The sequence below is a fragment of the Lissotriton vulgaris genome, chromosome 9 (genome assembly GCF_964263255.1).
Source record: "Lissotriton vulgaris chromosome 9, aLisVul1.2, whole genome shotgun sequence".
Classification (NCBI taxonomy): Eukaryota; Metazoa; Chordata; class Amphibia; order Caudata; family Salamandridae; genus Lissotriton; species Lissotriton vulgaris.
Genome location: NC_141697.1, coordinates 871,680,903 through 871,706,773, shown reverse-complemented (window position 1 = coordinate 871,706,773; position 25,871 = coordinate 871,680,903). Strand labels below are relative to the sequence as shown.

Below are 25,871 nucleotides of genomic sequence, written 5' to 3'. Positions count from 1 at the left end.
CATTCTAGCATGGCTCTCCCCCAGCTTGGGCTTACGTCCTGCAGGGTGGGCAGCGCCGCACGTCATCTTCCCTCGGCGTTAAGTCCTCCGTTACCAGGCAACGGCCCGCAGCTCCTCACTCTCCTCACGGCTGCAGTCCCGACAATGGACTCGACTCCGTGCTGGTTACTCGTTGGCTCGGGCCCGCAGCTCCTCACTCACTTTGCCGCTGCAGTCCCGACAATGGACCCGGGCCAGTGATTCACCTCTCTGCAGTTCCCAGCTGAGCACAGACACACTTCTAAGCGTCGGGGACGATCGGGGCAGAGTCAGGCTTCACAAAGAGCATACGCTGAGCCCCGGCACACGCACACAGCGTTGTCGTGGGATGAAGCACTTCTCGAATACAGCAGATTTCACAAAGATTTCTTAGCAGCGTGCAGACACATGCACACAGCCTCAGTAGATGGTCCTGGAAACTTTTATCTCCCTGTGTTTCCATAACAGGAGGCCAGCTCTCCTCAGGCCCTCAGAGACTATTTGACACAGCGCAAAGAAAAGTCCCTTCTTCAAACATGTGGGAGGACACAGCTCACAGTCCCTTTGTCCTCTTCCTCAGTGGAAACAGCAAACTGCAGGTCAACCCCACAACACACAGCAAGGGCAATTTTCCTGCTCGGTCTCTTCAGCTGATCTTCTTTGGTAGAGATTCCTGTTGATTGTAGAAGTGGTCTTGGAAACTTTGATATCCCTCAGTTTCCACAACAGGAGGCCAGCTCTACTCTGGCCCCTTGAGACTTTCCTTTCAAGACAAAGCACACAGCACAATCTATTCTTCAAGCAGGGTGACACAGCACATAGCAAAGTCCTTCACCTTCCTTTGGCAGAAATAGCAACCCCAGACACACAGCAAGGGCAGGACTTCTCCTTCAGCTCTTCAGCTTTTCTCCTCAGTAAAAGTTCCTCCTTGATTCCAAAAGTAGTCTAAAATGTAGGGGTTTCAGCTCTGATATTTATACCCCAAAAGTCTTTGTTCTTCATGTGTGAGAGGTCCTGGACCCAGTCCAAACCAGTTTTGGGTGCACTCTGCCAGTGCACATCTTCTTCCTTTGTGAGTGTGGGCCAGGGCCATCAGACGCACCGCAGGAGGTGGAGCCAGCATTGTGGAAGGCAGGCACAGCCCTATTCAGACTCAGGTGCTACTCCTCCCACCACTCCAAATGCAGATAGGTCTATTCAGCCTAGTGCTGACTCGCCCAGCCTCCTGGAGCCACCCCAGCCCCTGTCACTCACAAACCAGACAGTAAATTCACAAACAGGCAGAGGTACACAGAAAGGTTGAACAAGAAAATAGCCACTTTCTAAAAGTGCTATTTCCAAACACTGCATTTAAAAACCATCCTCCCTAAAAGATGGGTTATTATATTCTGAGTTTAGGGATACCAGATTCCAAATTTCTATCTTGCTGCTATGGTAAGATATGCAGGTAACATGTTACACAGCATTCCCCATTCTGTCCTCTAGGCAAGATAGCCTTTCAACAGTGAAAAACGAATTTGGCAGTATTTCACTATCAGGACATGTTACCTACACTAGTACATGTCCTACCTTTCACATACACTGCACCCTGCCCAGGAGGGTACCTTGGGCCTACCATAGGGGTGTCCTATGTGTAAGAAAAAGGGAAGGGTCAAACCTGGCAAGTGTGGACACCGGCCAGTTCAACATGGCAGTTAACAAACTGCGCACAGGCACTGCGGTGGCAGGCCTGAGACCTCTGTTCAGCGCTACTCATGTGGGTGGCACAATCAGTGCTGCAAGCCCACTAGTAGCATTTGAAGTACCAGCCCTGGCACACTCAGTGCACTTTACTAGGGACCTACTAATTAAACAAATAAGCCAATCACGGATAACCAATCACAATAATGATGTACACAGAGAGCACATGTACTTTAGCACTGATCAGCAGTGGTAAAGTGCCCAGAGTCCTATAGGCAACAACCACAGGTCAGGAAAAACAAAGGAGGACAAAGCAAAAAGTGTGGGGATATCTGCCAAAATGGCCATTTCCAGCAGCCACTTTAAAAAAAGACCTCAGGCTTCAGCAGTGCACACATGCAAGTGCAGAAAGGGCTGCTGACATCTAAACTGCCATGCCCTATTATTATACTAGGAACTGATAGGTAGTTTCAATCCCCATGCCCTATTATCTGCTAGGGCCCTATGGGGTAGGTTATACCAATCACAGGGGCACCCCAACCCTTAGTGTACCCTAGTGTATGTATATGTTTTCACTGCATTCTAAGTGTCTCTTTCAGCATAGCACTGGCCCTGGGCCTGGTTAGGCAGAGCCCAGGGTCAGTCAGAGTCAGTTACGACCAGTACTAGTCAGCAAAAAGTTGGGAGTGCCCAAGGCACATGATGACTTTGCAATAGTGCTGGATTCTGTTTTAAATGGTCTAGATACTTTGGACACTTTGCCACTCTTAAGCAGTGCCAAAGTGCAAGATCTCCCTATGATTGGCTTATTCAATTTACTAGTAAGTCCCTAGTACAGTGCACTGTGTGTGTCCAGTGCCTGTAAACCAAACACTGCAAGTGAGCCTGCAGTACTGATTGTGCCAGCCGCACGAACAGCCTGTAAATGTAACTCAGACCTGCCACTGCAGTGTCTGTCTGCAGTTCGGTACTGCGGTGTCGACCTGGCAACTGCAGCCACTTGCCAGGCCCCAACCTTCCTTTTTCTTACTTGTAAGACACCACTAAGGTAGGCCCAAGGTAGCCCCATGGGCAGCCTGCAGTGTATGTGAAAGGTAGGACATTTCCAAGTAGTAAAAAACTGTGTATTTCATGTTTCACTGCTGAGAGACTATCTGTTCCTTAGGATAGAATGGGGAATACTTTATAACATCTTACAAGTATAACTTCCCATGGGGATGAGATAGGAGCATGGAGTTTGGTAACTCTGAACTCAGAAAATAAAAAATGGACATGTCGGATCATAATCCCTTAATACTAACACTTGAGACAACATCCTTGATACAGACGCCACAAACTTGGACCTTTGAGAGGTCTTTGCTCCTTGAGAGTGAATATTGTAAACATATGAGAAGCTGGATCTCAAACTTTTTGATGGTTAACAACGGCAGTACAACAATAGATTTCGTTTGGGACGCTTTAAAAGCAGCTATTAGGGGTGAAACTATACAATATTCACTCCGGAGCAACAAATGTGCAAGAGAATTACTAATACTCTCACAAGAGACTTTAAAGAGGTTGGAGGAAGAGCTTATAAGGGTAACAAGAAGCTCTTCTTCTACTACAGAAGAGATAAGTAATGCACAAACTCAGGTTGCAATAGCTAAGTCATCAATTACAAATATATACATCAATAAAGCTATTAAAAAAGCTACTGCTCATCTGGAAAAAATATACGAGGTTAGTGAGTCGGTTGGTCACCAATTAGCAATCCAGATGAGACAGCAGACTACACAAAATGTAATACAGGAAATTCAAGACCCAATAATCGGTAGAGTAACTGACTCAGAGAAGATCCGAGAAGCATTTTGGTGTTTTTATAGTGCTCTCTATACAGAAGAGGGAGAAATAGATCAAGAGAAAATCGCTGATTATCTAGATATAGATACTTATGATAAACGTAACACCGAAGACCGGCTAATCTTGGAAAAGGCCCCCGACATCGAGGAAATAAGAAAAACCGTAAAAGATCTTTCCCGTGGGAAGGCAACTGGAGTAGATGCTATCCCACTTGAATTTTACATAGTATTTCTGGATCAACTTCAAGAAATCTTGTTAAACCTATGCTTACATTTATTTAGAGGAGGGTGTGAGAAGTTGGCCTGATATATAATGTTCACTATTCTAGTGAGCACTTTGTATCAGTCCAAACAACCCTTATTGATGATTGGTTGTAACTCAACCTTATAGACCAGCTGTCCTAGTAGCGTGGATACGAGCAGTCTTCGGGCTAAACTCTAGAGGGCGTGTTAAGCCAGCTGTTATACCATCACATATACCCCTTGAACACCAAGTGAAAGGACACCACACAAGTGTTATGAAAATAAACAGTGTATTTATTTAGATCACAACAGCCCTGTACGGTATTCACCTGTTACAACGCATTTTTTACTCCGCACTACCACTACAACGCAGGCATTACAACGCATACCGTTACAACGCATTGCGCTGGGGGCGCTCTAGGATAAGAGGTAAGTTTAATTTACTATCCAACACCTTCCCTAGGGTCCACGGGGACTGGAGTTAGAATAGTAAATTATACTTACCACTATCCAGCACCCCAAAGCGCTATGCGTTGTAGCGGTATGCGTTGTAAATACCGCGTTGTAATGGTACGCGGAGTAAAAGTATGCGTTGTAACGACATACATCCGCCCTGTACTCTTTATGAGGACAGGGTACTAAGCACACAACAAAACTCTTACGAAAATACTTTAAGTTGCACAATTTACACAAATGCCCGAGGGGCACGAAAAACCATATACTATGAAAGTGGAATGCGAAATTACTAGCAGGTAAGTACTGTACTAATAGGCTTTGGAATCGCTAGGACTACGTTACTGAACCTTCAGATTACTAGTAGGAGGCCTAGGGGACTCGGGTGCAGAGTGTGCACTCTCACGCGGGATGCGGGACAAAGTCTATGGAGGCTAGTAAAAGCAAAGTTAGTGTTCTTGGGCGAACCCGACTAGGTAGGTCGGAAACGACAGTGGATCTGGACCCTTGGATAGTGAGGCTATGCTGGGGCACCGAAATGCCGAAGTTACCTAGCCCAGGGGCTGCAGCTGCATAGGTCTGAAAAGACGTCGGGAATCCTCCTTGACGAACCAGGAGCCTGAAGAAAGAAGTTGCTGGCAGGCGACCAGTGAAGATTGTTCGAGTGATCCAAGCCTGGATCGAAGATGGATGACACCTGAAAGCAGAGGGGACCAAGTTCTTAATCACTAGCCAGTGATTGTGTGGGCACCAGGATGGCACCGGGCGAAGTCACCTCGACCAGGTGAGTGGGCGATGCTGGGCCCTGCAGTGTCACGGACCAGGAGGCGTTGTCCGCGACCAGGATGGAGGTGCGAGCTGTCCCACGATGGTTGATGCTGTCGACGTCGCTGGACCCAGGATTGGGGCAACAAGTCTTGGCAAATTCAAGCCCACGCGGTGGACCTAAAATGGCGTCTGGAGTGGACCAGGAGGGTCCGGGGTGCTCCTCTTTTGGAAGGGAGCAAGGGCCAGTCTGGAGCAACGAGACCAGCAGTGTTGTCGTCGTTGATCGTCGTCGGGAAGGCCACAAGCCAGCGGGCTAGTAGCCAGACAACGCGGTGAGCAGCCAAAAAGCAGAAGGGCCCCACGCAGATCTCGTGGATGCTGGGGGGCTGGGCTTCGGTGCTGGAGCTGCTCAGGGTCGGGGCTTCTCGGACCCCAAAGCACTCACCAGAGGATCCCTCGGCGGTCGTGCTGGATAGAAGTCGTGCAGTTCTGATGATGGCTGGTCCCTCGAGGTCTCGTCGCACCTACGGTTCTCAGCTTAGCTGTAGAGGTAGGTAGAGGTCAGAGGTGCTGGGAAGCCGGGTCTCGTCGAGCTGGTCAGTCAGATTCCGGAGGAAGGACGTGCAGCAAACCGCAGAGTTCTTAGATGGTGCCTGCGGATGCAGGGTGACTACTCCTTAGCCACAAGGGAGAAATCTTGAGAAGAGTCGAGAGTTCCTTTCGTAGAAAGTAGTTTCTTGAATCAAAGATGAACTAATTTGGAATGGTCCCCGCTCCTGCCTTTATCCTAAAGAAAGGGGTGGGTACGCGACTAGGTCCTGCCCTAGGGGTGGGACCAGGAAGGGGAGTGGTTACACCCCTCTCCCATGCCGGACTTTCCCCAGGCCAGGGGCTGGTGTGCCCCTGGAACTGGATCTAGCCGGCCTATGCGTAGTGAGCACCGGGGTGCCACTTGCAGGCACCTTCCTGTAAAGCCCTGCCTACCCAGGATACACAAAACCCTGTCGGGATGGTGCTTGCACCGCCCCTGACAGGAAACCCTTTGTCCAAGCTCCCCTCGCTGGAAGGACTCCCAGCTGCAGGGGGTCAGACTCGTGTCTGTGGTGGCAGCATCCATTTTGTGATGCTGAGGCTCGAGTTAACTTTAACCGGGGTTCAGAGTTACATACATGTCTTGTCCCTCTAGAAGGGTGGGATACTAACCCCGTCGCCAGAATTGGCGAGGGGTTAGTATTCCAATTCGTATGACACCTTACTCGACATGTTTTGATAAAGCGATACCAAAGGTAGCATTTAACCGCGAGGATTATAATGCACTTAAGAGTATATGGTATGCGTTATCATGGAACAGCTATTAGGACTTGGTTCCTCAAGCTGCAAACGGGCTCAGCTCATGCCAGAGCACCATCTCACACGATTCCAAGCACTCTGCCTTCAGGATTGTCAAGGCCTGCCATAGGAGTGACTGATAGGAATCTGTGTGTCCATTTTAGGGTTAGATATAGGTATACTATATCTAAAGCAAAGGGTGATTACACCACCTTGCCCCAGCTATCGTGCAGCCAGTTGTGTCAGATTTAGATGGCCACCCAGGGGTGGCATAATACATGCTTCAGCCCCTGGTAGGCCCTGGGTACACCTATGCCCTAAGTTACAGGGTCTGATAAGGTGGCCCAGTACCAATTAGATATGTACCTAAGGTACATGGAATCCATTTTACAGAGAGAGCAGTAGGCCTGGGGCCCTGAATAGCAGGGTCCCAGGTCAACTAAGTCGGAAAACCAGCAAAACACCAGGCAAAAAGTTGGGGGCAACCATAGTCAGGTATCCACCTTCCTACAGAGGGCAACCCCCCAACTCATGGTCTACAGCTAAAATTGTGATATTCCCTAAGAAAAACAAACCTCCCGACCAGATGGGCTCTTATCGACCCATCACCCTAATAAATGTAGATTCTAAAATCTACTCCAAACTACTCGCTAATTGTATTTCATCAATAATTCATAAAGTTACATCCAAAGTTCAGCACAGCTTTATCCCTGGGAGAGACACTACCGATCACACACGGAGAGTAATTAGCTTGTTTGACTACACCCAGGTGAAAGGATACCCGATGGCACTTATTTTACTCGATGCCGAGAAAGCCTTTGATCGGGTCTCCTGGCCATTCTTGTGGAAGGCAATGTCCAAGGTCGGCTTCAACCATACATTTATACAGGCAATACAAAAACTTTACATTAATCCTCAGGCGATGGTGATGGTTAATGGTGGTGATTCAAAAGTATTAAAAATCTCGAGAGGAACACGGCAGGGATGCCCTTGCTCCCCGCTGTTGTTCGCTCTTTATATTGATCCCGTTATTAGGAGATTACAAAATAATAGCATTATAACTCCCATCCGGACAGATGAATACTCAACAAAAATTCTCGCCTATGCAGACGATATTGCCATTGTCACTGCTAACCCAAACTTGGCTATGCCAATTATTGAACAAGAGGCACTAATATTTGGCACTATTTCAGGATACGCTTTGAATCGAGGGAAAACCCAAATAATTATTAACAACAAATGTGTTATGACATATTCACGTATAACAAATTCAGCCACTTACTTAGGGGTTACAATAACTTCTGAATTGGATAATCTAGTCGACCTGAACCTTAAACCTATTTCAAACAAAATGCAAAAAGACCTTCGCCGTATAAATAATTTACATCTTTCTTTGATTGGACGGACAAATGCCCTAAAAATGGTCTACTCTCCAAAACTTTTGTATTTATTTAGAGCGATTAATCTGGAAATCTCAGATCAATGGTTTAAAACAATGGAACGTATCTTTACGGATTTTATTTGGTCATATACTCAGCCCCGCCGCGCCTATAAATTACTCACACTTCCCAAAGAAAGCGGAGGATTAAGTCTTCCAAACCGTAGGTTATATTACTGGACAACAGTCTTGCTATATAATCATGAGCTTTTTCTTCTTGATGGAACAGGGACATCCCGGGATAAAGACGCACCGACTATTCATCAAATAATATTAGATGACAGAAGTATTGGCTATCTTTAGAGATATCTCTTTGATAGCTATCATAAAAAAGTAAGACTAAAACACTCATAGCCGTGTTTAAAGTTTGGAAATCTGTGAGGAAAATGATAGGTCTGGGACGGTTATCTTTTTATACACCAATACAAAATAACCCCCTCTTACCAGATATATTTAAAGATTCCTATATTGATAGATGGATCATAGCTGAAATTACTTATATAGGTTGCTTCCTCTCCGCAGAAGGGATATATTCTTTTGAATTTTTGAAAGACAAGTATCATCTTGAATGGAGAGATTTCTTTAAATATCTCCAAATTAGAGATTTTCTATTACGACGAATGAGGAGAGAAGACACTATGCCTAAAAACATCATAGCTGAAACTCTTAGCCATTATCAGGAAAAAATACGGATTGGGGGGTTTTATCAATTATTACTTATATATTTACCTGATGATAGGCAGAAGATTATTCAGAAATGGCAGAAAAATGTATAATATCAACTGACGAATTTGAGTATGTAAATGGGCTATCACAAACTGCACTCATGTCAACCAAATTACAAACACAATTTTATAAAATATGCTTCTTCATGTACTATACTCCAGATAGAATTGCCAAATGGGGTAATGGGAAAGGAACATGCTGCTTTCGTTGTATCTTACAAGATGCGGATTGTATACATATCTTTTCATCTTGTCCCGCTTTAACTTTTCTCAAATCAAAAATTGAACATTTCCTCTCATTAATCCTTAAAACTGGGGTTAATCTATCTGATCAAACAGTTCTATTAGGCCTAGCAAACTGTACTAATTTGAATTCTGGTCATGAATTGATTTTTATTTCGATGGCTGTATTAAGAATTTGTATAGCATCGGCTTGGCTAGATCCTATCGCTCCCTCATATCAACAGGGGTTTTCAAGACTGTTAGCAATTTTTAATTTAGAAATGGCAATATATAAAACTAAAGGTAGGAAACGTAGAGTAAAAGGTTTAAAAATTTGGTCTCCTTTAATAGAATGGTCTGAACCTTAGACACTCATATAACAATAACATGGCTAAAACTGTTTAGTTGTAATGTATGCCCATCTACCCTAATGTTTATCTGTATCAAGATGATTCATGTGTTAATTCAAATATTTAATTTTATGTATTGAAATTCTTTTTGTTCTACATTTAATCTGCCCGATCGGGGGGGGGGGGGTGCTGTCTTATGTGTTGTATTGTCTTTTCGTTGTACAAAATCCAATAAAAAGAGTTTAAAAAAAATTAAATAAAAAATGGTCTTTTGGTAAAGATAATTTTTATATTGTGTGTTTGAAAATACCACTTTTAGAAAGTTTGTGGATTGACTGTCTGGTTTTAGAGTGACAGAAACTGGTGATGTGCAATCTCTTCAGACAGGTACTGGGGGGGTTTGAGGTGTGACCTGCCTTTCCTGGATAAGTCAGAGCCGGGCTGAATAGACCTGGGCTCCATGTAGAGTAGTGGGAAGAGCTTTCTTTCCACCTGAATGGGCCTTTTTCTGCCTTGGACAATGCTCTCTCCACCTCCTGTTAGGAAGCTGCACCAGTGAGGACAGAGCTGGTTTGGAATGGGCTCAGAGACCCTTGCCACAAGAGAAAAAAGAACAATGCAGTATAAATATTGGGGACCAGACCGCAGAAATTTAGAGGACTTCTGGACTCAAGAGGAACCACTGCCAAGGAGCTGGGAAAGCTGAAGGAGAAGTATCGCCCCTTTGCTGTGTGCTTTCTTGGGTTGCCCTGCCGTAGCTTTTTCTGCCAAGGAGAGGAACTGTGTGTGTATCCTGCTTGAAGAGTATCTGCAAGGACTTGAAGTAGAGTTTGTCCCTTGTTCAAGAAGTCCCAGGAACAGAAAAGGCTTTACCATCCCTCTGGGTATTGCCTATGGAACCGTGGGTTTCATTTGCCACAGAGGGGGAAGAGTAGCCGACTCTGTCACTGACACCGCCGCTGGCTTTGTGTCCTGAAGGCACAACAGAAGGTACCACTGCACTTCACACTGCAACCCTGGTCTCACCGACGCCGTTGGACGACCATCACGAGCTACTGCTTGCACCGCGACCTGTAGGCCCACACTCTGCACCGGTTTGCTGCACACCACCGACCTGGCCTCACCGACACGTCGCTGCCTGCCTGCACATCGACTAGCTCCGTTGCCTGCACCGTGACCTGTCAGCACCGCAATGAGCGCCTCCTCATCTCGCACCACAGCCCTGGTTTCACTGATGCGGTTGGATGACCGTCACCGAGCCACTGCCTGCAACGTGACTTGAGGGCACCACACACAGCATCTCTACGCCCCACATTGCAACCATGACGGTTGCCATGTCTGGCCCACACCAACGGGATCAGACCGACACCCAAGGAACTGTTTCATAGTCTGCTGACACTACTGCTGACCCACACGGACGCGGTCGGCTCCAACTGTTAGACTCTGTTTTCAGCACCAAAGTAGCACCGGACGGAGCTACCAACTTCAAGGAACTGTGTTTTTGGGATATTTCTGCAAAGAATAGTATTTTGATAACTGTATGTTGGAATTTTATCATTTTGGTCTTGTTTTGTTTAGATAAAGATTTGCAATTTTTCTAAACTGGTGTGGTGTCCATTTGTGGTGTTTTCACTGTGCTACTGTATGCATGCACAAATGCTTTGCACATTACCTCTGAGATTAGCCTGTCTGCTTGTGCCAAACTACCAAGGGGGTGAGCAGGGGTTGTCTAAGAGCGCAACTCGCTTAGCATGACTAGAAGCAAGGGTCTCTATTTGGACAAAGTCTGCAAACCATTGCCAACTAGAGACCCCATATCTGACACTTCCCCAAAACACACCTCAAACAATTTAGCCTTTCTGCTCACTAGACACCAGGGATTTTTTTCTTATACAAATATAGGGGTGAAGTCTGCCCACCAGGGAATGGCCATGTTCCCAACCCAAATCGATATGGCAACAGTCTTTATGAGCCGCCAGGGGAGCAGTTTTGAGTAACTGCCCCAGTATGCACCCCTGGGGCGGACAGAAAGCCCACTAGACAGTAGGTTATTTTTTTAAAAATACAAATATAGTGTTGGGGGCTGCCCATAATGGTCATGGACATGGCCCCCCCCCCCCAAAAAAAAAGAAGCCAGACAGTCTTTCTGCACTCCTGGGGGGCAGATGGGGGTAATTACCCCCCATCTCTAGGCACCAGGGATTTTTTTTCAGATAGGAGTGGAAGATACCCACAAGTGCATGGCCATAGGCCAACCCTCCAATAGACGAATAGACGGGGCAGCAGTCTTTCTCCACCCCCCTCCTCCCCTCCTCCCCCGGGGGATGTAGATGGGGTGATTTTCCCCAATCTGCACCCCTGGGAGGGCAGAAAGCCCAATAGACACCAAAGTATTAACCAAAAGATAGATATATATATATTGTGGGGCTACCCACAATGTGCATGACCATATATTTCAGATAGTTTAATTGGGAAAACCTTGAAGGATCTACACATGTGACCCCTTGCTGAGTTTGAATTTTTTCTACTTTTCAGAAATCTATAGCTTTCCTGGATCACCTTTGGGTTTCACATTGCTTTTAACCACAAACTGGAAGTAGGTTGAGAGCACAAAATTTTGAAAACATCGGCTACCTCTTTCAATAAATGCCAAAACTGTGGTAAAAAAATAGTTTTTTATACAGCTCTGCATGATCCTAAAATCTGGGAAGATGGTGACTTTAGCACAGGAAATCATTAATTGATTCTATTTTAGGGGGAAAAAACAGACACCTAAATCCAGAGCACATTTTCTTTACTATTTTCCTCCCGAAACTAAAATGTAGCTATATTTTGCCTATTTTCTCGGTTCCTTCCAAGGGTATCCACAACTCCTTGATACCTTAGGAATCCCCAGGATGTTAGAAAAAGGACACAAGCTCGGTGTGGATACCATCTGTGTAAAATAAAATATTATAGAGCCCTGCGTGCAAACTACCCCAAAAAGCCAAAAAAGGGCTCGCCACGGGTGAGGGAGGGGAGGGGCAGCCGCTAAGGGGTTAGCGCCTTAGTCAGCAGAGTAGGCAACTTCAACCTTGTCTTCTCCATCCCTGCTCTTCAAGAAGTGAGATATTCCAGTGCACCTCAATCCTGTCCTGTGGCGACATTTGGTTATTCACCCATTGCTGGCTCCCTCTAAACAGCTGGGCATGGGCAGTTATCTTCTGCTGCTCCCTAGCTTTCGCAGTACTAGGACTCACACATAAACCTCAGTCAAGCAACAGCAAAACGGTCTAGCAGCACCCCATTGCTATTCCAGTAGCTGAGGCACACATAATTCTGAAAATGAACCCTACTGCACCCAATACTATCTCTGTACAGTTAACCTACACATAGAGCTGTCACTGTACCTCTCTACTAGCCTGCCGCTGCAAAATCCTCACCTCTCCCATCAATATGGTGTTTTGCCCCTGTAAACATAGCTTGAATGCAAATACAACACACTTTCAGTCACACACTCATAGGGTAAACATTAAGCACTTCAACCCAGATGTCCTGATATACCAATATTTTTTAACTTTAATGTCTCAAAAACCCCTGAATAGATTAACACCAGATCACAAAATGAACCATCTGCAGCCAAAGATCTATTTTCCTGCTAAATTTGGTGTAATTGCCTTGAGCAGTTTTTGTGATAGTGCTTCTTAAAGAAGTCTTTGAGATGCATGGGATTTTAAGTTTTGGGTGAGCCCTTTTTCTCACCCCCCCACTTGATGGATCACGTTTAAACTTTCTGGACAGCGACGAGGCAAATAAGAGTACTTTGTTGGAAATGTTTGTGAAGGTTCATCAAACAGTGCTAAAGTTATAAGGACAACAAAAATGGGAGCTTGTGCTACAGACCGTTTACGGCTGCAATACAAGCTCCCATAGGAAAATGAGAGTATGCAACTGCACCATGTGCGGTCACGTCGTAATTCTGCAGTCGGGACCGCCGACCGGAGTTCGGTCGGACCCGTACCTGCGACTGTGCCGGGCGGACGCAAGCCGACCAACATCATAATAAGGCCCTCAGTGTTTAATAGCAACTTAGGCTGTAAGAGATAATATTATTTGTGAAATGTTAGTGTCTGAAACACGCTTTCCAATCCCATCATCAGAAAGTTCAACTTTTGCAGTGAGTGGCTAAACATTAATAGGAGGCTGTGTAGTCCTGCTTTTTTATCATAATCTGTAATGTGGAAGAAGAGTATCTATCTGTATAGCACAAACCGAGCCAAAAGGCTTGCTAGGCAAGGTCAAAAACAAAGGTACAGTAAGCGTGTAATTGGAGAGGTAGGCGGTTTTTAAGATCGAAAGAGGTCTCATTGCATGTTATGTTATGTTATTATTAAGTTATTTATTAAGCGCAATATCACTGATTAGTTTCTTGGCGCTAGGATCGACAGTAACATAGGTCAGGGTGAGTGGTGGAGAGTTAATTAAAATGCTTGTCTAAAAAGCCAGGTCTTCAACACTTTCTGGAAAGATAGGAGATCTTGGCAATGCCGGATCTCCGGGGGGAAAGTGTTCCCTAGGCAGGGGGCAAGTGTTGCAAACCTACGTCCACCAGCACGTTTAAGTTTGAAAGGGAGAGTCTGGAGGAGGCCTTGGTGGAGTGAACGAAGGTTGCGGAAAGGAACGTATCTGGTGATTAGTTGGTTGATCATGATGTAGTATTCTTTAAAGAGGTGTCTTCAGTCCATTTCCTAAATTGGAGCAGAGTTGGAGCAAGCCTGGTGGAAAAGGGGATGTCTTGCCAGATCCTAGGTTCCCCAGTGTCAATGGGGGTATGTTTGAGGTCCTATATGGACGAGGAAATCCGAAAATAAAATAAAACATACTGTGATGTTTGAGATGAGCACTGCTGTGTTTTGAAGTTACATCAATCCCTGATCTCACGTTTCCACTTTGAGGGCATGGAGCTCTTTAACATTACGCACCAGTGACATCAGTCCCCGTAGCTACAGTGCAAATTGTGATCTGAAAAGGCTCACTGAAGTGGCTGATCAGATGCCCCCCCCCCCTTAGGACAAGGCCTGGCTTTGAAATTCATTTACATGTGACCTCATTTTGATAGAGTTCAAAACTCTGGCATCAATAACACCAGTTTAGCGAGACTGGAGTCTGAACAAATCCTAATGTTCAATAACCATACTGTAAAGGTAGCATTGTTATAGTTTTGTCGTTGCATATCGAAGTTTGTCACAAACATTACATTTCGATAATGTTTATTGGAAGAGATTTCCAATTCCCAGTACTCAAAAAAGAAAATAACAAATGCTTTTAACTCCTTTGCTCAAAGTTACCCTTTTTGATGGGATCTAACTAGTATGGGGCTGAATAGAACCATCAGTATTACACACAGTATTACACACAGTATTTAATTTGTGCTGGTGTTTGCCGGTGCTTTGAACCGGCACCTATCTATGAACAATTTTTTTTATTGTGACAGCGCAGCAGATGGTGGCAAGCACTGTATTTTCTTAAGTCAAGCAAAGTGTTTAACAGTTTTATATACTTGAAAACCCTAATTAACTAGTGCCTCTAGGGCATCCTTAACATGTAAGGTTGCCTAGAATAGACCAAAATGCCATTCTTGTAAAAACGAACCACTGATTATGCACGTTTTTTAGAGTAATTAGGAATTAGATGTAACACGAATTACCTTAACACAATGTTGCATCTCACCAGTTCACAATAACAAATTACATTAGCAAAGCTTTCTTGTACAAACCATGCAGACAAACATTGATCTAGGGGTAATTTTATATCTTACTTTACATGCCATGAACTTCCATAGCATACCACAAAAACAGAAGGTCACACCACACCATGCTGAATTTGTTTCTTTTTTGTCCCTGTTACAACAGGTTCCTGCAATCATGGTGGATTAACGAATGTCAGCAAACCATTTGTGGTGCAGCTCAACTGGAGAGGTTTCAGCTTTAAATATGGCGGCTGGGGTAAGGACTCCTACACTGAGGCTCCAAATAAGGATATGTACTGGGTGGCCCCATTGAATGAAGATGCACGGTTGATGGAATCCTTCCGCCGTTACCAGTCCTATGATGACCTCCTCCTGTACAAAAGACCAACAGACAAGTCACTTTCCAGATACATCTCCTACTACTATGAATACAGCAGCTGCGGTCAGGGCGGTGGCATGATTGCCTTCAACAATTCCCTTTACTACAACTGCTACAACAGCAGGGACATGTGCAAGTTGAATTTGGAAACCAGTGCACTGGAGCGCAAGACCTTGGCCAATGCGGCGTTCAACAACCGCTTCTCCTATGCTGCAGTCACCTGGCAGGATATTGACTTTGTTGCCGATGAAGAAGGACTCTGGGTCCTTTACTCCACAGAGGCAAGTGCAGGTAATATTATCATCGGAAAGCTGAACTCATCCTTGTTCGTGGAGAACAGCTGGACCACCAATCAGTATAAACCTGGGATGACCAATGCCTTTATGATCTGTGGAGTTCTTTATGCTACCAGGCCGGTGAACACCAGACGGGAGGAGATATTCTATATGTATGACACAAAGACCAGCAAAGAAGGGAAACTGAGCATAATGCTTGACAAGATGATGGAGACAGTGCAGAGCCTGAGCTACAACCCCAACGACCAAAAGCTCTATATGTACAATGACGGCTATCAGGTTACTTATGACACCAACTTCTCACCGGACACTACCCCTAATTAAGGAACCCGCTATGAGCCCCATTTTAATACCATTTAGGGAAAAACAGCAGGTGTTGGCCCCATCAACCTAAAAGATCCATGGTAAACCTGCAGATCCAGTGTGTTTCATCAGGACACTTCAACTGCTGGAAATACAAGGAAACACCAGACAAGTTCCTGGCAGGAGACACTAAGAGTCCTAAAGGAATGTTGCTGCCCTCTAAAGCTTTTGGCACTGTAATATTCCAAATAAAATGTTCAATATCCTGCAGAATAATTCTCATTACTTCAAAGTATGAAATGGTTCAGAGTTAATTAGGATATGCATGATCATAACACATAATCAATGAAGTTAGATTTTTATATGTTTTTTAGAGTGCTTTTATGATTTTTAAATGTTGGACTGCGTCCTTAAGAGTTATATGGAAAATGCCCCTGAAAAAATTGAAAGAACCTAAATGAATAAGGCCTGTTATGCAGACCCATTTAGGGTTTAGTAGCCTGGCTACCAAACTGTTGATTCATCTGTCACACTGGTGGCAGTTGTGATGCCAAAGTTTGAGTTGTCTGTCATCGAAGTTTATATTTTTCCACAAAATGTTACCCCATCTGCATGGCAGGAGCAGATTTGGGAGGAAAAAAAAGATAATTGTGGGTTATCTGCCATCTCATGTTTGTCACATATGTGAGTCATGGCTAAGGATCCCCACTTCCAGGAAAGGACATGTCCAACATACGCAGAACAAGATTCTTTAATGTGATAGGGTGTTAATCTACTGAGCATAGGATGAGGGGGTTTTAAAAATGCAGCTGTGGCAGCTCTGTCATTAGGAACACCTTCAAACATCTCCCTCTAAATTGGGCATTGATGTCCAGGAGTGCTGAAAAAACTTTGCTTTTTAATTGGTGGGAATTCTGCCTCCACTCTACTCTGTTTGAGGTTGGAGTTTTGCTAGTAATGTCAAATCCTTCCCCAAATCCTCCTGAGATACAATTGTTGTATCTATGATGTCTGATCTGTTATAAAGAAGGAGCCAAAAAACAGCAATAGCCAACCTCTAGAAATGGCAGACAGCATGCATTGCTGCAAAAAAGAGAGAGTATGAGCCCAGCTTCGTTCCTTCTACCAGCTGAAGAACTCTGAAGGGCTGAAATAGAGAATGGAATCCCTGCTCTCTAACAAAGGCAAAAGAGATTGCATTGTAGAGCAGTCAAGCCATCTCTTCAGAGGGAAACCTTTTCAACATCCATTCCATTGAAATGGCAAAATACACATTTGCTAAGCAACCTGTCAGTGTAGCTTTAGAGTGGAGCAAGACAGTGTCCTTGCAGTGTCTATTCGGTGAGAAGCAGCATTTCCCCTTATTTCTTTCTGGAAAAGTAACAGTTCCTCTATGTAATTCTATTCAAAATCATTGAAGGATGTCTCTTTTCATAAGAAATTACGGGGCTGTCATGCACTGAACGGTTCACACATATTTTCTGAGGACGAGCCTTGGCAGCGTGCATGCGCTGTCTCGAGAGACATGCTGCATTCAGTCTATGGGTTTATAGCCTGCCCCCTGCTTTAGATTAGTATTTGTCAGTGTCAAAAAAAATTGTACCCTCTAAGTGGCTAATGGTTGTCGCATGCCCCACCTTTTTCTCAAAAGTAACTCCCATGGAATATCCCCGCAGGACTTGCACGCTTCCACTTTTGTTCATACATTTTGTGTCTGTGGCACTTTTTTTCAATGTGTGCACATGCCGTTTCCCTTGCCCCCCAACCCACCCTGCTCATTGTAGCTCTCTAGCGCCATTCGATATGGCCACTCTTAAAACCCCCAGCGTTATCTCATCTCCAACTTGCCATTTTGCTGCTTCGTCTCACTCCCCCTCCCTCATGTCTGTTTCTCCCCCACCACCAACCAGTCCAAGCCGGCCATCTGAAAAGGGCAGCGTGTACAAGTGTAATAGCCACTTTGCTGTAATGTAGGTTAATGAGAACTCGTAGCCAGTGGTTGAGGTGCTATTCTTATTTATTAATTATAAGAATATAATTAACCGAGGAGCGCCGGCCGGCGCTCTGCTCTGTTCAATGCTCGGCGCGCTAATGCCTCCGCGCGCACACGGCGCCAACATGGCCGCCCTACGTCACGTCGACGTGACGTAAATAAACTAGAACGCTACATATCTCCCCCTTTTACCAAAACCAAGTTCAATCACTTACAGTTCGCTGTCCAGTTCAAAGTCTCGAAATCTGGAAGGCCTTACGACTTGCCTTCCACTCCTGGTCACCTTACCAGTGTTTTCTCGAGTCCCTTGACCCTGCGTTTCCGCATCTTCTGTTCTTTCGCTCACCGCTCCCTCACTGTTCATATTTCCTCCCGGCATGTCCAGCTCCGCTCCCGGATTCTCGCTCCCTTCTTCACCTTCTTGCACCTCCGCTGCACTTTCTCCATCCCCTTGCTCACTTCCGCTGAACTTACTCTCCACATTCTCGTCATCCATGTCTTCGCCTTCCGAGGACCATCGTCCCCATCTCAATATCTTGTTGCACCGGGCCATGCGGTCCTGCGACCACACGTTTCTGTCGCTGAGCAGAGCCGCTCGATCGTATACTTCCTTGACTTGCATCGGCTTGCTATACTTGCTGTCTCCTTTCCTTTGTAGAGTGGCTAGCTTTACTCTCACCCACTCTCCCCTCTCTAAGTGAGTGTCCTTCACATTCCTCCGTTTGTTGTAGTTATTGGTGTAGATGGCTTGTGCTCTTTCCAGGTTGGCCCTTACTACGGCAGGAGACCACTCACTGGTTATCACCTTCTCCTTCCAGATCCTGTTGTCATGCGTGAAGGGTTCACGTCCTCTCAATATTTGAAACGGGCTGTAACCCGTGCCTGTGGGGGTTATTCTGTAGGCCCACACCATATTCTCCAGCGCTTTCTTCCAGTCTTTGTTGCTGGAGATGGCCGCTTGTATGGCTCCCATCACTACTCTGTTAAATCGTTCAACTAGGCCGTTTCCCGCTGGGTGGTAAATGGCCGTGTGCCTGATGGAGATGCCATTTCTCTCCATGAATTGTTGCCATCTTTCCGACGTGAACTGTGGTCCATTGTCGCTTAAAATGGACTTGGGAATTCCTTCTCTGGTGAACGTTTCGGAAAGAAACTCTAAAATGTTCTCAGTGTCCATGGATTCACTCACTTTTATCTCTGGCCATTTGGAGTAACGGTCTATGAGGACACACACATATCTCTGTGTGCTCTGGTCATCAAGCACCGGTCCTAAAATGTCTATGGACAACTCTTCCCATGGATTGGAGGGATTGTCGAACTTTCCAAGAGCTGGGCGTAGTAGTCTCAATGTTTTGTCAGCCCCTTGGCATTGGGGACACTCTCTGACATGCCTTTCTGCTCTTACGTCCATACCTGGCCACCAGTAATTTTGTTTCGATCTGGCCTTGAGTTTTCCTATGCCGAGATGGCCCTCGTGTAGTAAGTCCAGCAACTTGTTGATGAGATTCCTTGGGGGAATCACCTTGTCTCCCCTGTAGATGAATATACCCTTGTCTCCTACTGACAGTTCCTCCTTTACTTCGTAAAATGGCTTGAGGTTCGTCTTCACCTTTCTCTTTTCTGGCCAACCTTGTATGATGTGCGCCTTTACATCCTTGATGTCGGTATCTTCTTCATATGCTTCAGTCCATTCTTGTAGGCTGATTATTTTCTCTTGGTCTTCTATGAGAGCTACCATCTCTCCTCTGTCTGCTGGGTCTTCTTCTCCAGGCTCCATGGCCGCTGCTCTACTCAAGTAGTCGGCAACTCGGTTCTTGTTTCCGGGGATGTACTCTACATCATATCTGAATTCCAACAACTTTAATGACATTTTTGATATCCTGGGTGTGGCGCTGGCATGTTCGCACGATGTTAGTACCTTCACCAACGGCTTGTGGTCCGTCTTGAGCAGGAATCGGGTGGCCCACAAGAATTGCCGGAACCTCATCATGGCCCACACTACCGCTAGCATCTCCTTCTCGATGACGCTGTACTTGCCTTCGGTCTCCGTCAATGCCCTGGATGCGAAGCTGATTGTCTCCATGTCCCCTCTTCCTCGGTCTTGCATAAGTACAGCGCCTAGCCCTTTGTCACTGGCGTCGGTGATGAGCACAGTAGTGCCTTGTGGGTCGTACCCCTTGAGCGGTGTTGCTCCCGAAATCTCCTTTTTGATAATTTCAAACTCTGCTTGGGATTCCGGTGTCCACTGAAATGCCGTGCTCTCTCTGGTCAGCAACCTCATGTTGTAGGTCTTTGAAGCGAAGTGTACCACGAACTTACTATAGTACTCCGCCGTTCCCAGGAACGACCTGACTTCTTCCTTGTTCTTGGGGGGCGGTGCTTCAGCGATGGCCTTCACGTTCTCTGTCTTTGGTGTGATCCCTTGTTGTCCAATTTCATGGCCTAAGTATGTCACCGATTGCAGTCCCAACCGACATTTTGACCATTCTGCCGTGAGGCCTTTGACTTCCAGTGTTTGTAGCACTTTATCTAGTTTCCGGTCATGATCCTTCCTATCACTCCCCATCACTAGGATATCATCCTGGAAATACTGGACGCCCTCGCAGTCTCTGAATAGTTGGTGCATCATCTTCTGAAATACTGCTGCCGCTGAGGCCAGTCCGAACGGCATGCAACAGAATCGGTAGCACCCAAACGGGGTGATGAACGACGTTAGGCTCTTGCTGTCCGGGTGCAGTGCTATCTGGTGGTAGGCCGATGTAAGGTCAATGGTGGAGTACCACTTAACTCCTCTAGTTTTGGCCAACATCTCCTCTATCCTGGGGAGGGGAAATTTCTCCACCACTATGTTTTTATTAAGTTCTCTCAGGTCCACACAGAGCCTGACCTTCCCGTTGGGTTTCATTACTACTACCAAGGGCGCTAGCCATTCGGCGCATGTGATAGGTTCTATGATGCCCTTTCTCTCCAGTTCTTGGAGTTCCATCTGGACCGCTTCCCTCACTGCGATGGGCACATTTCTCACCTTGTGTGCTACTGGAATGGCTCCTTCCTTAAGCACAATCTTATGTTGAAATTTCTCCATTTTTCCTACTGTACCCCCGAACACCTTCGGGTAGTTCTTCTTCCATCTGTTCATGTCCGGCCATTCCTCCTGTTCTGTAAGTAGAATTTGTTCCTTCCCTCCTGGGTCGAGTTTTATTCCTAGATCGCCCTGGTCTAGCCATCCTAAGACGGAGGGTCCTTTCTCTGCGACATATAGTTTGCACCAGGCTGATCGGCCTCTGAACTCAAACAATAGGTGTCGGAAGCCTAACATGGGAATGCGATCCCCGTTGTAGGTGACTGGCCGTATGTCTAGTTTCTCCAGTTCTGGGCCCAACTTGGGTTGAAACTCTTCTTCCCACACTGCTCTCTGCACTATGGTAAATGGGGATCTGGTGTCTGCCACTACTGTGATGGTGATGCCGCCCATGGACATGTCTAGGACAGGTTTGGTTGATCTCTTGCCGTCCACGCTCAACACTTGGTCGTATATGCATAAGACGGTGACCACTTCTTCCTCCGTGACTTCCTCTAGGTCTTCTTCGCTTTGGTCAACGTATTTCACCATTCCCTTTTGCTGTTTCTTTCGACATACCTTCTCGTAGTGACCTACGATGCCGCAGTGCAGGCATTTGGCCCGGAATGCCGGACATCTTCTGTCGTGGGCTTCGTGGGACCAACTTCCGCACCTGTAACACGTTTTCTTGTTCTCACTGCTCGCCTGTTTCCCTTGCCATCTGCTGGTCCCTTTGGTTCCTGGTTGCTTGTTTCTTTGGTCTTTGCGGTGATCCTCTTCCTGTATCCTGTTCACCATGGTTGGGGTGGCCACCTCTTTCTTGGTTGCATTTGCGCACCTCTTTGCGAGTTCTGCCCTCTTCACTATGACCAACACTTCTTTGAGGGTGGTGTCGCCGCTCGCCCACAGTTTGTCTTGTACATTTGCGCTCGTGGTGTGCATGACCACCTGGTCTTTTAAGAATTCATCTTCCCACAGCGCGTATTTGCACGTGGCTGCCAGTTTTCTCAATGCTGCTACATACTCTTCGATGGTTTCTCCCGCCTTTTGTTTCCTTTGCTGGAAGTTATATCTATCCACTGAAACGCAGATGGTGGGGCGATAACGTTCATCTAGGTCCTCCACTGCATGTGCATACACGTCGTCATCTGTGTCCTCTCTTTTTTTCGGTACTAGACTCTTGTATATTCTGAGTCCCTCTGGTCCTAGATTTAGTAGCAGGATACGTTTCTTTCTCTGAGGAGTGAATTTTTCTTCATTTTCATCCTCTAGGACCCCTATGAAATTGTCTATATATTCCTTCCAGTCCTCCCACTTCATCAGTGGATCTCCGGGCTTCGGCAGGAATTGTACAGGTGCAATCGCATACCCCGCCGGGGTACTCATCTTCACTTCCTTGGCGCCTGTCCCGTCGGTGGTTTTACCTGGGGGGCTGCCTGGGGCGCTGTTCTTGGTCCCTGTGTACTTGTTCCTCTGGGGGCTCTTGTTGCTAGTCCCCACCTCCTCCTCTTTGGTAGCCAGCGCAGCGCTCCCTGAGCGTGGGTATGCAGGAAGGTGGCACGTGTGCCCTTGACTATGCTGTGGTCGTACTGCCTCTCTGGCCTATATGCCGCTTCTGTGATGTGCTGTGGCACTGCCACGCTCCTCGGTTTCACTATACCTCAGTTCATCCAAATGTGACTGGCTGTGACGTTTCCACGACCGTGCTGATCCAGGCAGACCTTTCTGATGTCTGGGTGGGCCAGGTGATCTTGTGCGTGAGTCTTCCTGTGCCTCGTGGTGGCCACATGGAGTGCTAACTCCCTTCTGTGCTCCTGGCGTCGGTCTGGTCGTCTATCCCACCCTCGTCGCCACTGTAATGTAGGTTAATGAGAACTCGTAGCCAGTGGTTGAGGTGCTATTCTTATTTATTAATTATAAGAATATAATTAACCGAGGAGCGCCGGCCGGCGCTCTGCTCTGTTCAATGCTCGGCGCGCTAATGCCTCCGCGCGCACACGGCGCCAACATGGCCGCCCTACGTCACGTCGACGTGACGTAAATAAACTAGAACGCTACATTTGCTACAAGTTCAACAGCATGTAAAAAAGAAAACTCCGAAAGCTGGTGTACGGAAGAGAAGACACATACCAATTCTCTTTAATCTCTCAAGCACCCAAGAAACCCCTTTGTGGCAGAGCAGTGTTTGTATGAATACCATATCAACCTCTACCTTTTTCAGTGACTGTCTGTGTGTGTCTCCCTTTTGACCTAAAGCAGCGCCTCCTACAGGACACCAGTGTTTCCGTTTCCTCCATCCTTGCTTGACACAGACAGAAGCAGCAGCACATTGAGCGGAAGATGAGCTATGAGCGACGAGCAAGGCTTTCTGTTTGGAGAAACGCAGCCTTGAAAATGCAGATAGTCGGCAGTTAACTGATGAGCCGTGAAGCTGCCTAACTGCACCAATAAGTGCCCACAAATAGCCAGAAATCTGTAAGTAGCTGTGATGTCACTGCTAGTTTTAGGAAGGGAATCCCTGAAAAGTACGTATCTGATTAAATACTTATTTGGACATTCTGAGTGTTTGGAAAGAAAGCCTGTGTGTTTGTTTTTTAAACATTTTGGATACCCTCTGTTGTCACTGTCTGCTTCCTACCTCACAGACAGCGCTGGTGCCTATTTCTTAGATTAATCACCTGTTTTCCACTGCACAACTCTAGTTTCAAACATAAATATTGTGTACCAGTAATGTTGAGGTACACCTATTGCACTCACCCAACCAACAGGGGCATATTGTGGTGCTGGTACCTGTACTTACATTCCTGAGACAATAACACTGCACATTAGAAAATGTTTATAGTCGGTCTTTACTGACAGATTTTCATAGAAAAATACAGCCAAGTTTGAAAAACAGACTTCACCGCTGCGACCCACTGTCTGTGAAGGTTACTGTCACAGTTAACTTAATGAATCAAATTGAAATGCTGCTACAGTATTCCTGTAGGAATCAGATTTCAAGAAGTCAATGTCAACAGAAGCTGGCGCATCATCAAGGCTTTGATGGGTTTGCGATGACTGTAAGCATTTACTGGTAGTGATGTGAAATAGTGGTGTGTGAAGTAGCGTAGCTTTTTTCTCATACACTTTCCATAGTCCTCGCAAATAACAAGATGACAATCCACCATATTTCTGACAGTTTCTACATGTAATTTCTCACTTAAAAAACTGAAAACGTTCAAGCCTTTTTAAAGTTGCTTTGAAAAAACAGATTGCCGATTCCATCCACTTTCAATGCTGTGAGGAAAACTGTTGAAATACCTTGCGATACATCCAGTTCCACAGCCAACTGCAATTTGCGAAGAAATAGGGTATTAATTGTCTTTCATGCGCTTATTAACTTTTAGTTGAGGTTTTAGTCTCAATATACACAGTGGTGTAATGCATATTATGCCCCTTCTCCGCCTCCCAGAATGTAAAGAGCCCTTCCGAGTCTCTTGTATCTCACAGATGTTTAAGGTGCATTTCCGACATTTTTTGGTGAAAGCAACATGTTTTATTTTTTGGAATTTGTATGCAATGGAAGGCTGCCTTTCTTTCTAATTATGTTTCTTGGTATCACAATCCACACAAATACACTCCACACCATGCCACCTAATTGAAATCAGAATAATTTCATTCACCGCCACAAACTTCCACACCACACAATTCAACTATGCACATTTCCATTCCACAGCACATAATTCAACAACAAACCACATAATTCAACTCAACAACACAATTACACAACACACAACATACATCCAATTCACTGCAAATAATTCCACATCATGCTACAAAAGTCAACACCGCACTGCATAATTAAACTCCACTACATACCACTCCACAACACAAACTACCCTTCCACATAATTACACTCCATGACACACAATCCCCCTCCACATAATTTCAGTACATTCAATACCACATAATTCCACTGCACACCATGCCACATAATTTATTTTTCACAAATCCACTCCACACAACACAATTCCACAACTAACAATTCCAATCCAACCCACATAATTCCACACCACATGCATCCACTCCACTCCAAATCAAAACCCATGGTTAAAGGACATTGCCATTTACAGCGCTAATAACTCTCACAAATGCGAGACTGATTGCAATGGAAATGCTTGTTTATTACCTACTATTATTGACAGAATCCCTGAATTTGCATGACAACTAGAAGCACTGTGCAGGGTAGAGATGTGAAGTACCTACTGTCTTTTATCATACACAATTCAAGCAATTCGGTATGGTGTAGAGGAACAAGCATTACTACACATTCTTACTGCACCCATCACAAGGCAATTAAAATACAGATTATCTATGTATGTTAGTGGGTTTCTAAGTATCCTTAGGGCATTCATAAACTTTTAAGAAAAAGTAACAAAATCTACAAAATCAGCAAAGAAATATTTAGTGAATCAAAATATACAGAAAGCAGATGACATGAGTGCATGCAGACTGAGGCAGCTGACTGTAACAGAGGCCAGAGAGCAGGGGCGGCTGGTGGATTTTGAAAGTGGTGGGGTGAAAAATATTGTTCCCCATTTGACTAAGCAAGCAAGCGAAGTGAGCGTGCCCAAACTGCAAAAGGAGGGTGCGGGTGGTTCTCACCCCGCAAGAAAATTTTGAAAAAAATGGATTCAAATGGTTGGTTTTACAACACTTATTTACTGCAAATTGTTGAAAAAGGGGGATTTAAATATCGCATTTTGAAGCACAAGTGTGAAGAAAACATTAGAATCAAATCAAAAATGTGCCCAATCCCTAAACTGGTTAGCATGCAAAATGAGCCCCAAGCCAAGCATATATAACTAACGGAAACAGACCCTCTATGTGTTTCCAACTGGCTGTAACGCATCTCTGAACCACCTATGTTTTCATTGTATATTATAATGAAAATGCTGCAGTTTGTTCCCATTTATCTTTTGCAACTTACAACCATTGACAAAGCCTATAGTCCTGGCTAGGCGTAGGTTTAATGTCACTCGTATTATATATCTGGAGGCAATGACAG

General features: G+C 45.5%; 1 protein-coding gene across 1 annotated transcript in view; it reads left to right on the top strand.

Annotated features, from left to right (window-relative positions):
• Positions 1–16,073, top strand: part of LOC147692405 (olfactomedin-4-like) — a 79,729-nt gene extending 63,656 nt beyond the window's left edge. Inside the window, exon 5 of the mRNA XM_086936782.1 lies at positions 14,956–16,073. Coding sequence (XP_086792908.1) covers positions 14,956–15,791 — 836 coding nt within the window. The 3' untranslated portion in view covers positions 15,792–16,073. The remainder of the gene's footprint in view (positions 1–14,955) is intronic.
• Positions 16,074–25,871: the final 9,798 nt, after the last annotated feature.